This window comes from Bremia lactucae, linkage group LG10 (assembly GCF_004359215.1).
Source record: "Bremia lactucae strain SF5 linkage group LG10, whole genome shotgun sequence".
In the NCBI taxonomy this organism is placed as follows: domain Eukaryota; phylum Oomycota; class Peronosporomycetes; order Peronosporales; family Peronosporaceae; genus Bremia; species Bremia lactucae.
This window is the reverse complement of record NC_090619.1, coordinates 3,738,293-3,755,415: the sequence shown is the minus strand read 5'-3', so window position 1 is coordinate 3,755,415 and position 17,123 is coordinate 3,738,293. Positions and strand designations below refer to the sequence as shown.

The 17,123-nt window shown below is 45.4% G+C and overlaps 4 protein-coding genes across 4 annotated transcripts; 2 read left to right on the top strand and 2 right to left on the bottom strand.

The window, feature by feature from the left end:
* Positions 1–4,194: 4,194 nt before the first annotated feature.
* Positions 4,195–7,976, top strand: CCR75_009179 (uncharacterized protein; the record flags this gene model as incomplete). The annotated part of the gene is made up of 9 exons (XM_067967223.1): positions 4,195–4,299; positions 4,365–4,739; positions 4,804–4,874; positions 4,955–5,044; positions 5,107–5,365; positions 5,437–5,523; positions 5,581–5,669; positions 5,727–5,805; positions 5,873–7,976. The coding sequence occupies 9 exons, from the start codon at positions 4,195–4,197 to the stop codon at positions 6,149–6,151; spliced, it is 1,434 nt and encodes a 477-aa protein (XP_067814626.1). The 3' UTR covers positions 6,152–7,976.
* On the bottom strand, positions 6,550–7,944 carry CCR75_009180 (uncharacterized protein; the record flags this gene model as incomplete). Its single annotated transcript, XM_067967224.1, has 1 exon — positions 6,550–7,944. One exon carries the CDS (start codon positions 7,942–7,944, stop codon positions 6,550–6,552), a length of 1,395 nt encoding a protein of 464 aa, XP_067814325.1.
* Positions 7,977–8,637: 661 nt separating the features above from the next.
* On the bottom strand, positions 8,638–8,931 carry CCR75_009178 (uncharacterized protein; the record flags this gene model as incomplete). The annotated part of the gene is made up of 1 exon (XM_067967222.1): positions 8,638–8,931. One exon carries the CDS (start codon positions 8,929–8,931, stop codon positions 8,638–8,640), a length of 294 nt encoding a protein of 97 aa, XP_067814776.1.
* Positions 8,932–9,340: 409 nt separating this feature from the next.
* On the top strand, positions 9,341–13,268 carry CCR75_009177 (uncharacterized protein; the record flags this gene model as incomplete). The annotated part of the gene is made up of 3 exons (XM_067967221.1): positions 9,341–11,476; positions 11,539–12,601; positions 12,675–13,268. 3 exons carry the CDS (start codon positions 9,341–9,343, stop codon positions 13,025–13,027), a joined length of 3,552 nt encoding a protein of 1,183 aa, XP_067814531.1. The 3' UTR covers positions 13,028–13,268.
* Positions 13,269–17,123: the final 3,855 nt, after the last annotated feature.

The following is a 17,123-nucleotide window of genomic DNA, read 5'->3' as shown; positions in this document are numbered from 1 at the left end:
GAAACGGATGGTCAAACAGAACGCGTAAATCGCGTCCTCGAAGAGATACTTCGAGGTTACGTCCAATCGTATCCGAATTGGAGCGAGTTTTTACCGATGGTCGAATTCGCCATCAATAATTCGGTGCATGCGTCTACAACGCATACACCGTTCTTTGTGAATGGCTTACGCCATCCTCGCATACCCACCCAATCAGAGGGATCCTCTAGTTTAAGGGGGGTGGACTCGCACGAGCAAAACCACTTATGGCTCATGATCATCACGCGTCGAAGCTAACAAAGACGCGAGTGATGTCGATGTCGAAGATATCGACATCGAAGATGAGAAAGATCTCATGGCAGTGCGCACAAAGCGAACTGAAAAAGACTAAACAAATTAGTCAGCAGAAGAATTTTTGCTAACTCGAGAATCAATAATCCGTTTCGTTCAGGATTCCATTGCTAACGCAGTGGACCGACAGAAACAGAATGCAGACAAACATGGAAGAGCAAATGTTCATTCATTCAAAATTAATGACCTAGTGCTACTCTCTACGGTAAACCTTCTTAAGCGATTTATCACTAATGTGGGTAGCAGTAAAGTACTACCCAAGTTTATTGGGCCTTTCCGTGTACTGCATCGCAGAGGCAATGCGTACACAATAGAATTGCCACGTAGGATGCGAACGCATCCTACGTTTTACGTTGGTCGGCTCCGCCCGTACCATCAGTACGCGGCTTCTTCCGAGGACGGATCTGACCACCCTTTTCAAGAATCCCTAAAGATTCTTGTGGTCGCGTACCAGATTCTCATGTTGAACCTGAAGTTTCTCATGCCGGTTCCGAATATCCTCGAAACTACGATGAGCTGACGACAGCTCATCGCGAACAGCATGATACTTCTGCTCGTACTCCAACATGGAGTACGCACTCTTCGAACGGTCTGCCAACCGCTCGATATGGTGAGCCTGCACCGTCTGCTCCAACGAGCGACGCTTGCCGCGCTCGTGGTCAAGTCCCTCGTCCAATTCATGGAGGAAGTGATCGATTTTATCGATCCTCAACATTAGATCCGACATACGGTTCGGATCTAATTTTTCCTTCTCCACCACAACCATTGGTGGATTCCCCCGGTGATCAACGTTTCCTTGTGGAACGTATCCAGAACCATCGTGATGTGAAGGGCCAGCGAACGAGTTATCTTGTTCGCTGGCGAGGTTATCCACCTTCACATGACAGCTGGGAACCTCGTTCCCAGCTGATTGCTGACGTTAAGGGCCTCGTCCATCAGTATGACGAGACCCACCCGATGGTTCAGAAGGCCTATCGGAAAACACGCGCCCCTGGCGCATGTAAATCGACTGCAACACGTCAATCGCATCCCGCATCTCAATAGAGATGCGAGTCCTTTTCCAGTGCGAAGAAAGGGAATAGACATCCCCTTTAACTCACTTCGTGTTGCCAACAGAACACGGACAGGAATCACCCCACGTGAGGCATGGAAGCCCAGCCTCACGTGACAACCGATGCAATTTATACTTTGCACCGGTTGGAGTTCGTTTCTCAAACTTAACGCGAATCGCGTTAAGTCTTTGAAGCCAAGCTTCGCGTCCAATGTCTTTGACATTGCGAATGAACGCGCTCCAACCTTGCATAAGCGAGACTTTATCTCGCTTATTATTGCCACTAAACCATCGATGCTTTAGAAAAGCATCGAGATAGAAATCTTCCTCAGCGCAAAAGTTCTTCGCGCTGGGATCAAGGCCATGTAGCTTTGTCGCAATAAATAAGGGATATTTATTGTGAGGAGTAGTCTCTCCAGACAAGCTATTGATTAGCCGTTCAGGCAAAAGCCACGGCTTCTTTTCAGGGGCGAGACAAGACATTTTAGTGTCTACGATCCTCTGAGTGGTACCACTGAAGCAGGGGTACCACAAGAACTTTAATTACGATGGCTAATGCCATAGTCATCACCTTGCACAGAAACAGGTGCAGTTGACCGTTCCGTGAGCCCTCTCTTTCGAAGGCTCATAGTCAGCCGCCTGGCGCCTATCAGGCGACTATTCTATTCTCCCCGAGTCGGCCATTTCGTCCGACTCGCATTCGTAGTCGACCTCCAAAGAGGGGTCGTATTCACGTGGTAAACCACCACGTTCACCCGCAACATCTAGTATTGCGCGAGAAGAAGATACTACGGCAGACGTTCCGTCTGCCGCAAGAGACATTAGTGCGTCACCCGCGGCTGCATGAACCGCAATCGAAGGCGCCGCACTACCAGCACCCTGCATGGATTTATTCTTCATGCGATATAATTTAAAATGACGGTTCTGACCAATCAACATCATTTTTAATTAAGTGGTCACACAGTGACCACTGTATCCAATGACAGTCTGAGTGGTTGTCGTTCAAGGGAGCGGTGATGTAATGGGGTGTATCGTTACATGAAAGTTTACACGAAAGGTTGTTAATTAATATATTATTCAAAAGGTAGATAATATTTGGAGAATATTCATTTATGTAGTAATGCTCGGAAATCTTACCCAGAAATAGGTATAAGCCGTTATATCTATTTATCTCGCAGACTAATCAGCTGTACACGTAAACAAAGAGAGAGAGACAGATAAGATTACAATTGCATGTTTAGTATTAGTTTATAATTAAGTTAGCATTAACAGATAGAAAGAAGAGAAACTTAATTATATTAATACAGTTTTCATTTAACCCTCTTTAAGGTAATTTTCTTAAAGAGAAGTCTTCCTCTGCGCGTACTAGTGTACGTTAAGTGACGCAAGGCACCACTCGCAACTGAAGCAGTGCGAAGTAGACTTGTACTGAAGCAGTGCGAAGTGGACTTGTACTGAAGCAGTGCGAAGTGGACTTGTACTGAAGCAGTACAAGTCGTAGTGCCCCGTTACACCTCGTGCTTTAGAGCATCAAATGCTTCCGCCGAGACTTCAGCCCCCTCCCAAGCTGCTAGATGTGCTGGAAAACCTTCAGTATCATTTGTGGAGACTCTTAAAGCGACGTCTCCGTAAGGGCCAACACCAGATTCTGGTGAAATGGCTAGGGTACCCCTCTTCTAAACACTCTTGGGTGTTTGAGATACCACTTCGGCAAGATTGCCCGTACGCCGTTGACGTTTTTGATCGCCAAGCTCAGGGTAAACTCGCGTCGAACGACGCTTCCCACCACTAGACGTGTGATTAGGTGGATCTATAGCCTCAGTGCGACTTCGATCCATGGTTGTACGGTCAATCGAAGCACTGAAATATCGGCTAGGCCTGTCTTCGTTTTGTGGCATAAATGCCGAACGTAAATGGCATTTGGCTTTAAGTTTGACAAAATCGAGCGAAGCTTCCGTTCCAAACGAACACCAGCCCCATCCGCAGACTCTCTGATATTCCAAATACGGAGGCGGCGGGCCCAGTTCTCAAATGAGACTTTGTTTTCAGTCCTTGTTTCGTTTGGAAACAAAAAGATCGGACATTCCCTTATGGAGGTCACCGAAGCTCCACGGGCTTGATCACGTAAACGCGTCAGGTGTTGACCACGCGTCATTACCTTTGGCATAAGGTATCGTTCATGAAGAGCGTCGCGAGCGGCTATTTCCTCCGGCGTTCTCGCCGTGTCATCGGAGTTACAGATGGCCAAGCTGTGACCCGCTATCTCTTTGAGACGCTCATCGGCCCTAAGCGAAGAGAATCTATATTCACTATGAGCTTTAGGTTTCCCTATCTCGTCAGCTCGACGACGAGCTTGTTCCTCTAAGAGGATTGTCCGCTCTTGCTCTTCATCGAGCGGATTCGTAATGATATTGGACTCAGGGTCCCATGTCGTGCTCAATGCAGTTAAGACATCGGCGGCACCACGTTCTCGGAACGGATTCGGGGCTCGCTGACTTTCATCCGGAGGAGAGGCTTGTAAGAACGACGCTCTTTCTCCTCCTCCTCTGATGGAGAGTGACTTTCAAAGTCCGCCTTTCCCTCATCGTCGAGGAAAGTGCTAAGAGTCTGTGACTCACGCTTGATTGTCATGAGACAAATGAAAGAAAAACACAACCGAACGGTTAGCTGTTTGGGTTTCGACCTCAAAGAGGAAATGAAGCGAATGTTTCACTCGGTGTCAACAATCTGACGGGGAAGGGTGTAACCAAAAAAAAGAGTAAAGTGCGTTGTAATTAACACTTTATTTTTGAAGTGACAAATAGACAATTAAAATGGGTTGGAAAACCGAAGAGTCAGAAGAATACGAGAGCTCGGCGCCCGCTGTCCAGGCGCAATTTCATGCATGTCGCCATGAACAAGCTTTCCGCCGTGATGATGTGCGTGTTTCCTGATGTGTTCTGCTCAAACGTGCTTTTTACATTATATTCGCTCCATGATGCAGCACGCCGAAGCAGAAAAAGAAGGCCTTTTGGCCAGCGAAAAGTTTCTACTGGCCTCACGAGGCATATCAAACAAGCGCACGATGAAAGCGTTACTGCTACTAGCTGATAATTATGAGTACAGGGCTAAGATGGCGCGTGCTAGAAATTCCAGTCCAAAGGGGACGGAAGAGATAATCAATGAGACGCAGGACCGCCAAAGTGAAGACAAGAGAGAACGCAGTTCAGAGCAAAATAAAAACTTGGAAGTGGCGCGATTAGATCCTCTGGATACAGAGAAGGCAGAGACTCAATTGAATGTGGCTGCTGCGGAGATGGAGGAATTGTGGAGGCGGCTGAATGAAATCGGACTATCGAGTCCCGGGTCGGCTAATAAGGTGAGTTTAACGTAGACGAATTAACCGTAACTTTTGGCAGTTGATTTAAAGTGGTCTGTTTAAGCAATTGATGATGTCGTCACATCTGTCATCGTCATTGGGCGATTCCTTTTGTTTGCTGCCGGAAAAGATGAGGTATGTAATGACGTTTTGGGAATAATCATCAATTTAAAGTAATGCTGGTTCTCCTTGCTTACTCTTATTGCATGGTGCAGTACTCATATTGGATTAGGGGCGACTGCTGTAGATGGAGAATTAACCTTAAGGGCAGCAGTGGCGTCCAGGAGGCGAAACCAAAGGCAAAGGTACGGCTTGTTGTGAAACTGATTTTTATATTTTCATGTAAACGATTTCATTTACAATTCAGACTAGTGGAGCAGCAGCTTGGCAGTAGAGCACCTCTAAATCTTTCACGACCAAGTGGCGAACACCAGTTGAATGCAAATCGATCGACGCAATATCAAAAGAAAGACGGATTGACTTTCGGCGAGGGTGCTGGTAGGCTTGAAGGTGCCCAGAGAAAAGACGACGCTTTGTTCGAGACTGTAACCCATCAAAAAAAGGAGATTGTTCGGCTACTGAATACAGTGAAAACTCTTAGTAGTGAAAACACCAAGCTTGTGAAGGTAGGACGAATACTTTCGGATTACTACTTCCTGATGCCGGGTGTTGCTTGATCTTACGAGTTTCTCTTAAGAAATGCGAGGCGTTGACAAATATCCAAGCTGAAAACCGCGAGATTCGCGAGTCTATGGACGTTTTCAAGAAAGACTACAGGCAGAAGGTATGTCTTTTAGCTAAATTGGCAGACAAGCAGCATAAAGTAACGTCTTTCGTGTAGCTTATTATGATAAAGAAAGCTCTTGAAGAGTGGCGAAGACAGCGAAATATTGGTCTTGAAGTATCCCGACAGCCGTGCGCCGCATTAGAGTAAGTTGGACGGAAAAAAGTATTGCTCTCTCCGCTGACATTTTCCTTTGCCTGCAGGGATCATTCCGTGCTTGAAATTAAATTAAAAAAGCAGGAAGAGACAATCACTCGGCTGATGGAAGAAGCGAGGCTACAGGTAATAGTTTAAATTAAGGTATAAGTGAGTCATGTATCCCGTGATACATTTGTTAATGGACGAACAGGATGACCGCATTGCAAAGTACGACAAGTGGTACAAGACATTAAAGGCTGGCGCGAAAGCTAAACAGGTCAGTCAGAGTCGCGACGGAGGAAATGGAAACAGCAGCTTTAGTAGCTCAAACAGCTTCATCCTGAATGGCTGTGGCAGTGCAAATGGCTCTAACAACTCGTTTACGAGAAGTAGCAGCTTTCAGCACTTAGGTCTTGGGTCAGAAGAGTCTACTACCGCACCATATCAATTTAGTCGACCTCCTGCACACCCAAATCGACGGGCGTTGTGACCCTCTAAGATGATTAACATGCTTTAGGAATCCTTTTTTATTTTTTAAAGATAAGATCCGCTTTCCTTGCTACATAATCGACGTTTAAAAAGAAATGAGAAGACCAACTTTTCCATCGCGCACCTAAGAGTGATCAAGATGACGTCCACCTCGCTCGTGCACGAACCAAGCAGCGGGTAATGGCCTCTGATCTTGATCACTCAGCTTTTTGCTGATAATCCTAACTAAATTCTAATATTAAAGTCAGCAAAGAGCACCTGATAGTGCTCGTTGAACGGGGACAACGTGTTGGAATATTTATCATCTCATCTCTCTCGTCGTCTATCGTGGCCAGAAGTACGGTGCTTACACTATTGTTGGATCAATGCATTGCAACACAACCTTGGGACTTGAATCGCCTAGAAACCAAACAGACCACTTAGAGGCATCTCGGCCTGCTCGCGGGCGAAGGTCTCAAAGTACTGGTAAATGATAGTCACAGCCAGCAGTATTCCAGTGCCAGAACCGATAGCGCCCAATAGGTCTGCAACCATAGAGAGCGCGCCGATGCACATGCCACCAAACGCGGCGGCCGTTGGAATGTAGCGATTCAGCACGTGCACAATGGACGAGTCACGGTGACCCTTCATGACCATTTGCTGGTCACGGAGCTGCTTCGCAACATCACGAGCTGACGAGCCAGAGATCTCAATCCAGGTTTTCGAGAAGAGCGCGCACGAGCCGAGGATAAAGACGACGTAAATAACGAATCGGATCGGGTCATACAAGATCTGAGCCAGGTTGCTAGGGGCCGACATGTAGTAGGCGAGGCCACCAACGGGCACAGTCTGTCCAGCGTTTCCTTCGACATCCTGCCACACACCGAGAAGACGTACGAGAAAGTTGCCACTAAACTTTCGGTAAAGCAGTTGCGAGATGAAATACAAGTTGGAAACTAGTGCGGTTTGCAGGATAATTGGCATATTGGAAGTGTAGAACAGCTTGATGGGATACGTGCCCTGCTGACCTCGGAGCTTCTGGTACTTGACTGGAAGGTCGATGCGGAATCCCTGAAAGTAAATTACCACAATAAACACGAACATCGTAGCCAGCAGATTCGTAATGTTTGGCAAGTTTTGGCGGTAAAAAGCTTCTTTGAGTGCACGTAGCTTGTCCGAGCGAGTGATCAGCAAATGGAACAGGGCAATGATAGCGCCTTCAAACTCAGTACCACGACCAGTGTTGATAGTCGTGGGCGAGAAAGCCTTCCAGACGATATTCTCACAGATGTTTGTAGCAATGAAAAGCGAAATGCCGGATCCAAGACCATAGCCCTTTTGCAGCATCTCATCTAGAATGATGACCAGCACGCCGGCGCAAAGTAGCTGAACGATAATAAGGATTGCATTAAAGGCACCAATGTCAGATATGTTGCCATACATGCCCGAGACTACATAGGCCACAGCCTCGCCAAGAGTGATGAGGATGCCGAAAAGCTTTTGGGCTCCGCTGAACAGGGCACGGTCTTCTTTGAGGGACTGATCGACTTCAATCATCTTGGATCCCGCGAGTAACTGCATAACGAGTCCCGAGGTCACGATGGGACTGATGCCAAGCTCCATGAGCGTGCCTCGGTTTGAAGCGAGAATCACTCGCATCCAGTAGAGAGGATCCGACGACTTGGACGTCTGGATGCCGTAAAGCGGAATTTGGCAGCACACGAGAAAGATGAAGAGCGTAATTATCGTCCACAACACTTTTTCGCGAAACGGTATTTTACGGTCGGGCTGCTCCACTTCGGGTAGCACGCACATGACGGGTCTGATCAAGTGCAGGAAGCGCATCGTGAATCCAAGTTCTACCCTGTTTTCACTATTTCAAGAATGAGCCAACTCCTCAGAGCGCGACACGTAGCATCTACATGGCATACACTTGTCAAGTCAAGATTTCAATCTTACAGATACCAAGTCAAAATCTTTAGGAGAGGATTTTGTAACATAATCACTCGATAATTATCACAAACTCTTTATACAGGATATATTTTCTACGCAGGTACAAATTATCGGTCGTCGAACGCGGCATCCTCCTCTTCAAATTTGTCGAACGCAACGCACTTTTGTAGAAAGCTTTACAGGATCGAACTCAATGTCATGAGCACGCCACAAGATACACAGGACTATGCTGACGTCAGCACGCTGCAGTGTCATCGAATAGAAAAATAAATGTGAATATACCTTGAAGTTGCAATTTTTTCACATCGACCGTTTTTAATAGCTGTGATTATAAAGCTTTTAGAGCTCAAGTCTGCTTCTAAGCCTTGCTAAGCAAGGCTCTTATGTTGTTCAAGCTAATTCTATACAACAACGCAAGACTTTCGACTCATAGTTTGAATGCCGAATTGTTTTGCATATTACATGGTAAATGTGCTTCGATTACCTTTTTCTAATGGAAAATTAAACCGTTTTCTGGAGGTTTTTCAATCAGTAATACATTTCAAATAAAAGTCATCACTTTGCACGCTTATGGAAGACATAGCAAATTCGACGTGCTGTGTGGTAATTGGTATTAGGCTTAATGTCTACGTTTCTCCACTCTCTATTTTGCCCTCTAGCTCCTTCAGCTCTTCTACGCGCTGCGGCCATAGCATTCTTTCGCAGAATAGACTTAATCCGCTCAGCGGTTAAATCGAACCTTGTTTGCGTACGCAAATTGCTGGATCTTGGTTGATAGCTCTGCGTGCTCGATGTGTCGTAGTCCTGCTTCTGCGCTTCATTTGCCACGTTCACAGCCTTTCCTTCCATTTTTTATCGAATTGTGTCACAGCGCTGCAGCTTCCTGTTTTGCTTCAAGCTCTGCGCAGCTATGGCGCTATGCTCGGCCGCAATTGCCTCTCGAGGCTACACCCGCTTCTCGATCACATGCCGCTGCTCGGTCTTGCCCCAATAGACTCACCAGCTCTTTAAATAATACTACTTTGATTAGCTATAAAGCTCAAAGTGGCTTACAGCTCTTCGCAAATGCTGTAGTATCTCCACATTATGAGCTTCATTTGTTGCAGGCGTGGTTGCCGCTTCAACTCCACCATCACTCTTGCAGCAAGCAATGTAAATAATCAATAGTAGCTGTGATTAGCCACAAATATCCGAGTTCTTAAACGCTATATTTTGAGAAATCGAATGAAGACCCGCACTTGCAGTCTTTCGTTCAACCATGTACATCGAAGAGATTATCTTAGACGGTTTTAAGTCGTACGCTACGCGTACCGTTGTAAGCGGCTTTGACCCTCGGTTTAATGCTATCACAGGTCTCAATGGCAGTGGCAAGTCAAACGTGCTGGACGCCATCTGCTTCGTGCTGGGCATTACCAACCTATCCCAGGTTCGCGCTAACAATTTACAAGAGCTGGTTTACAAACAGGGTCAGGCAGGCGTGACCAAGGCCAGCGTTACCATCGTTTTTAATAATCAAGACGCAAAGGCTTCGCCTGTGGGCTATGAGCAGTACGAGCAGATCTCGGTAGCTCGTCAGGTCGTGATCGGCGGCAGAAATAAGTACTTAATCAATGGTCATACGGCTCAAGTGAGCCAAGTTCAGAATCTCTTTCACTCTGTGCAGCTTAACGTCAACAATCCGCACTTTCTTATCATGCAGGGCCGTATCACTAAAGTGCTCAACATGAAGCCTCCCGAGATTCTAGGCATGATTGAGGAGGCAGCAGGTACGAGGATGTATGAAAACAAGAAGATTGCTGCGCTAAAGACAATGACAAAAAAGGAGAAAAAGGTGGATGAGATTAATAGTATTCTGGCGAACGAGATCACGCCAACGCTCGAGAAATTGCGAGCCGAGAAGACCCACTACTTGAAGTGGGCAGCCAACAACACGGAAATGGAAAGACTCCAACGATTTTGTGTTGCTCACGACTACCAGAAGGCACAAGATGCGCTTATGAATACTGCACAGCATGTTGAGAAGATGCAGCAAGAACAGCGTGCGGCGAAAGAGCAAGAAATGCAGATTGAACAAGAGATTGAGCAGATTGAAACTGAGATTGAAGTATTGAACGAGCAAAGAGAAAAGAAAATGGGCAAGGAGTTTCAGCAGCTCAAGGACAACGTGGAGAAGATTGGCAAAGAAGTGATCAAATTTACCACAAAACTAAAACATTGCAGGGCCTCTATCGAACAGCAAATTATTGCAGAGACTAGTATGAATGAGCAACAAACAGAGACTGAACAAACTATGGCCAAACTTGCTAATGAAATTGAAAAGGCAAAGACGAACGTAGATCGAGTTGAGGAGGCTTACACTGCCAAAGAAACAGCAGCAAATAATTATCAGCATCAGATACAAGCGCTAAATGCAGGTATGGAGCAGAGCGGAAATAGTGACGAGTCATTATCGGAGCGGCTTTCGTCGAAACAGCGTGAATTGCAGGAAAGTAATACTGTCATCAAACAGATTAATCTAAAACTTAAGCACATGGAGGAAAATATCAAGAACAAGCGTAAGGAAATTGAGCAAACGCGCACGAACAATCGTAGCATGGATGAAGAGCGTAAGCATCAAGTCACTGAGCTGGAGCAATTAAAGAGCAAAGTTGATCATTTAACCTGTAGCTTCAATCCTGACGAAGAACGCAAGCTGCACGAGCGCGTTCAAGGTTTACAAGAGAAAATGATGCGTGCGGAGAGGGAAGTTGACGAGATCTCATCAGGACTGTCGAGTCGATTGGATTTTAAGTTCACGGACCCATACCGCAATTTTCAGCGTGAAAGCGTTATGGGTGTTTTAGCTAATTTGCTTGAAACGAAGAACGATTGGTCCGCACTTGCTCTGGAAATTGCCGCTGGCGGAAAGCTGTATCAAATCGTAGTGGACAACGAGAAGACTGCCAAAGACATCTTAAAGTTTGGCCGTCTTATGAATCGTGTAACAATCATTCCGCTTAACCGCATTTCACGTAAGACTGTAGACCGTCGCAAAATGGACAAGGCCCGGCAAGTAGCCCAGCAACAAGGTTGCAAAGTATGGGAAGCAATGGAATTGATTCAGTTTAAGCAAGAACTTTTGCCAGCAATGGAGTACGCGTTCGGCTCTTCGATTATCTGTGAAACTAGTGAGCTCGCCAAGAACGTCACCTTTCACCGGGATATCAAGATTAGAACAGTAACACTCGATGGGGACTCCTACGACCCAGCTGGTACTCTTCAAGGAGGTTCTGCGCCATCCAGCGGTAAACCAATCCTCTTAAAGCTTCACCAGCTCATAAATCGTACGCGGCAGCTCAGCGACATGCGTCGTGAGTATCAGAACTGCTCTCGAGCCCTGGGTGATATGAAACAGGTCTGATGAGTTTGAAGTGTTCGTGCTTTCGTGTTTAATCATTTGTGCTTTTGTGCGTCTAGCAATCTGGTCATTTTCGTCAGTTGAAGCACCAGATAGAGCTAAAGGAGCATGAGCTGCACTTGCTTGATGAACGCATTGCTGAAAGTGTCTTTGCTCAGTTAGAGCGCGACGTTGCTTCTTCTGAGGCGCAGTATGCTATGGATAAAGAGCTATTGGCTACGAAGAAGGAAGCTGTTGTCCACTTAGCGAAGGAAGTTCAAAGCTTAGATGTTGACATTAGGAATTTGAAGACATCACGCCAGTCAAAGATTGGAGTACTGGAGACACAGTTTGCAGAGGCAAAAAAAGAGACACAAAAGATTGGTTCGCGTCTTAAGACAGCTCAGCAGGAATTATCCGAGCTTGTGCTGGAGTCAGAATCTGCTGATCAGGAGCTGGCAGGTAATAAAGAAAGCGTTGCTGTTATTCAAAATGAACTTGCAGCACTTCGTAAAGAGGAGAAACAGGTGGAAGACAAGCTCACTCAAACGCAGAAGACATACGAAAAGGCGTCGCAGAAGCTGGAGGAGCGAAAGAGCAATTTAAGTCTAAGTGACCAACAGGTAAAGGAGCTTGGTGCTCGTCTAAGCACTCTCTCAAGTAAGAAGAGTGATTTAGAAATTGAGTGCAAGAAAGCAGAGCACAAGATATCACGAATGGCAAAAGATGAAAAGGATGCTAAGATGATGGTGAAAAAATTAGAAAAGACTCACCTGTGGATTGACACAGAAAAGGAATTTTTCGGCCGTGAGCACACAGATTATGACTTCCAGCGCAAGAATCCTTCGACCGCAAATCGACGTCTGCTAGAACTGAAAGAAACTCAGGGTGCTTTGTCCAAGAAGATTAATAAAAAGGTCATGGGGATGATTGAGAAGGCTGAGCAAGAGTATCAGGGCCTGATGAACAAGCGACACATTATTGAGAATGACAAGGAAAAAATTACATCTGTCATCAAGGAACTTGACGCAAAGAAAAACGAGGCTTTAAAGACAACATGGGTAAAAGTGAACAAGGATTTTGGCTCCATTTTTGGAACGCTGCTACCTGGTACGCACGCCAAGCTGGATCCGCCTTCAAAGGGTAAATATTTCTAATTTTCAACCGCAATTCATGTAGGGATGTTCTAATCTCGCAAGTGTCTTTTACGTATCAGGTACAATTCTTGATGGACTCCAAGTGCGCGTTTCGTTCGGTGGTGTTTGGAAAGAGAGCTTGACAGAACTGAGTGGCGGTCAACGGTCGCTCCTTGCGCTATCTTTAATTCTGTCATTGCTGCTATTCAAACCAGCGCCAATGTACATTCTCGACGAAGTTGATGCCGCGTTAGATCTTTCGCACACTCAGAATATTGGTCAGATGATTCGATCTCACTTCTCGCATTCGCAATTTGTCGTGGTGTCGCTGAAAGAAGGCATGTTTAACAACGCTAACGTCGTCTTCCGAACCAAATTTGTCGATGGCGTCTCTACGGTAGCTCGCACAATTCCGAAATCGCGTGGTCGGTAAACACGGTTGTTGACGATAAATAATCTATTAACGAGTATGTGGCACAGCTGTCAAAGCACAAGTTGCAAATGACATGCTACATGGTTTACAATATTAAAATTTACAACATGCGGGCTTATTTTGTACTCGTACCAGTCTTTTTGCCTCTCCTAGACATCTGTAAAGCGAAAACTTGTAGCTTCTAGAGCACACCCCCAGAAGCAAAATTAGAGCATTATGAAGCGAAAAGTTTTATATGTTATTAGCTCTTATGTGATCTCTTATAATTTGTCTAATAATTGCAGCTCTTGCTTGACATTTACTAACAGGGAAAATATCACTCATTACCTATTAGAACAATAATGTAGAATTATAAACAGTATTACCTTTAAGACAACACAAAAAAAACTGTATAAATAAATAACGCTATAAACCTATTTCTGATAAAGTTATCAAGGTTATGATATTAGAAAGGCGTACTACTTTACAACAAAATTGATTATTTCGCTTTATTGAGAGCACTTCCGCAAAAGTTGGTAGAACAAAGTAGAATAAATTCATCCTTAGCTTGACCTCCAAAGACAAACTAACATGCATGCCCTTGACGCTTATTTTATTTTCAGCTCAACTTCTCCCTCGCTGCTCGGTTTGTTGCTCTTTTTTTCGCTCTTTTCATGACTTGCCAATTAATTGCGGGCGCTCTTGGCTTTTTCTCTCCTGTTAAAAACCGTACATTTAACCTCGCCAAACGAAAACACGGTTTGAGTGGCTACACCAAAAGGGGGTAAAGCTATACCGCCTCACTATTAATATTGTAGCAGTAATATAACATTCTTGCTGATTGTCCCTCTAGCGAAGTAGAGTCACTATGCATAATTGCATATTAATATATTGAAGCTATATATATATACTAGTGCATATGACGTAAATATATCAAATACAGTTTAAATTTTCCCCTAAAGTAAGTCTTAGTATCTACCTTGTGTTGCTAAGACACGCTTATCAACTCGGCACGTCGTGTACGAGAAGTATTTGGAGGCACCTTGCCTAAATTATAATCAGTGTAGATTAGCTTGTACTGAAGCAGCACACGCAAAAGGTGCCCCGCTTCACTTAGTGTAACGGGGCGTCCTAATCAGACATTAATTCTATTGATTGATTTATTTAAGTTTAAACCAACCCCGCCAAACGTCATAAAACACGATTGTGCGGTGCGCAAGTAGGCGCCATACATAGTTTGTTATTAATATAATAAAGTCAGTAGTAGATAGAAGATCGTTGCGTAGGAACTTGATATACTAATAAAGTTTTATTTTTTTATTCTAAAAGCCTAAGAACTAACCTTTGGTAGCTAAGTAGTATCAGCTACCTGTAATCTTTCTCTGCACGTCGTGTACGCGAAGAAACCGAGCCACCCCATCTTCACTGTAATCAGTGCAGGTTGTCTAGTACTGGTAACAGTACTAGCAAAGGGTGCCCCGTGACACCTGTTAGCACTGTAGTTCGTTTAACGTCCCACACACGTTCCATCCAACATGGAGATGCCGGAAGAAGAAGAAGAAAGCTTTCACGTCACGCATAAAGGCTTCTTCGATATGCGTGAAAGGTTACTCATTTGAGTGACCACAAATGGAAGACGATCGAATGGTCGTAGGCGGGCCAGCCGTTACCGCAATGTTGTTCGCTCTTCCAAAAGACGAGCAACATGCGGCTGTTGCCAATTTCATCTAACATGAACTCGACGGGGCCCAAAAGAAAATAGCCTTGCTTCACCAGCAAGGCTATCAACACGCGGAGGTGTTGGGAGTACAGGCTGCTCAAAAATTATAAATTGAGACAGCAGCATGTAAATACTGCTAAAAGGCCGACGCTTCCGGGCCGACCCGAAAGCTGAAAGATCGAAATCTCGAAGTTTAAGGCAGTCGAAGGCGACTCCGTTTTAGAAAGGCTCGTCAAACTAGACGACGCCATAGAAGCTCGCCGTATCAGTGATGATGCGACGAGAGTGATTTTGGCATGTCCAACTTAGCCGGACGTGCCAAATCTTGGGCCTTGGGGCTCAAGCTTGACGACCCATTAGATTTTTGGGTCGTATTAGGTCTTTAAGACCCGGATCAGGCACACCTTTGAGCCGCCACGTGCCGAATTCAGGGCTCAAGCCGAGCTCCTGGATTTGAAGTGCGGCAAGGTGACCTTCACGCTTCTGCCCAGCATACAGATACCTGGTCAGTTGTATCGTAAGTCACCCGATTGATAAACAAACACAGGTAACGGTGTTTATAGAAGGTCTTGTAGACGGCTCTATCCAGACCCACCTGTTCCGGCTTGAATAAGAGTCGCTCTACCAAGCGATTTCTGTAGCGGAAGAGGAGGACTTCAGTCTTAGACAGGCTTTTGTCCACTCTGGAGCTTATCGTCCTCCGAGACGACAAGAAACGGAGTTCCAGATCCTATGGACCTCTGGTATGAAGAGATCGAGAAACCTTCTCTTCAAATCACGAGCGATTACAAAAATGAAATCATTGTCAAAAGACGGGCCACTACGCCTATGAGTTTGGTGCCTCGCGGCCAGTGCCTAAAAACACTGAGCGAAAAGATCGACCTCCCGCTAGGAACAGTGGAGGATGCGGATACGAAGCTGTTGCGAAATCTCAACGGCGAGGCGGATCGTATAAAAACGGTCGGAGTCAGTAGGTGCGGAGCGCCCTACTGATCTAGCAACTTCAAAAGAAATTCCATGCCTTTTGACGAAAGTTGCTTCTCACACGCAACATTGTGTAAAACTGTCCCAGGTGATGAGGTTAACCTCTTCACCTTAAAAAAAATGTAATATAAATTGCCACTTAAGTCCCTAGTCGATTGCGGGGCATCGAACAATTTTATTCGACGCCAATCGCAGAAGATCGCAGGCTCAATTTCGTTGAGCGCGACATCCCTCGAACGAGGATGACTCGCCTAGCAACAGGCACATCTGTAACAGTAAAAAAATGTTGTTGGTATTCAATACACGCTAAAGGGTAAACAGTACCATGATGATTTCATCTTTTTAGATTTGGATGACAAATTTGATGTCATGCTTGAATTTCAGTGGCTCAAAAAGTACGAGCCATGTCTACAGTGGCGGCATCAAGCCGTGGCGATGCCTATATCTTGTTCATCAGTTAACCAACTGATGAACTTCTTGGAGCGTCCATAAGCGTGTGGATGTCCTGCGAGTGAGTGCGACAGCCTCACTTGTGAGTCGGTCGTTTGCATTACTGCACAAGCTTCCAGTGTGAGAACCCATCAAACTGTGGAGTTAGATTCCGACGGCTGTGTGTAAGCACATGCAGCGTCGAAGGTCCACCATTGTTACCTGGACATAGTTACCGACAACTGTGCATAAGCACTGCCATGGTCGAAGTTCGACCACTTGAATAAGTCGAATGGTACGAAACAAGGCTGCTTGCTTGGAACGCATCATCTAAGAAAATTTAGATAAAACGCCTGTCAAAAAGAGGCAGTGCGGAAGTCATAGATCGACTGGAAATTTAGTCGTAGAGGACCTCGCTGTGGATACGCAACCACAGCTAGAAGCATTGGGGGATACTCCCTTAATAAAACTTGAGGGAAAAAGTTCCCAAGAATTTACGAAAATAAGTCCCCGAAAACCTGTGATTAAAGGTTCCCAGATACCTTGGAAAAAAAGCTCCAAAAAGAGAATTCAGACAATATAATGTCTTAGTAAACAACGGATAAGTGTAGACGCTTATACACATGAGTCTATCAGCGCCTCCGAAGTTAACTTCGGATATAACTCAATAGCCAACGCTAGAGCCGAAACGGTTCTTGCGTGATCTGAATAGTGGCAAAGTCAAGCTGATCTGTGTACTTGTCACAGATGATAAGTACGTGGCTGAGATTCGGTCGGCAATAGTATTTCCTAAGAACGAACCGGTTCTTAGCAGCTCATCGAAGTGTCCTCGATGAGAAGACTCGGGTTGAACGTCTTATATCCCAATCCTGGGAGTCTCTGAAGACAAACCCTTTTGATAAGGATTAAATAGAATTTAAGGATGTGTTTTCTGAATTGGTATTGTGCGAGCTGCCTCAGGATTAAGGCACACGAAACGAAATC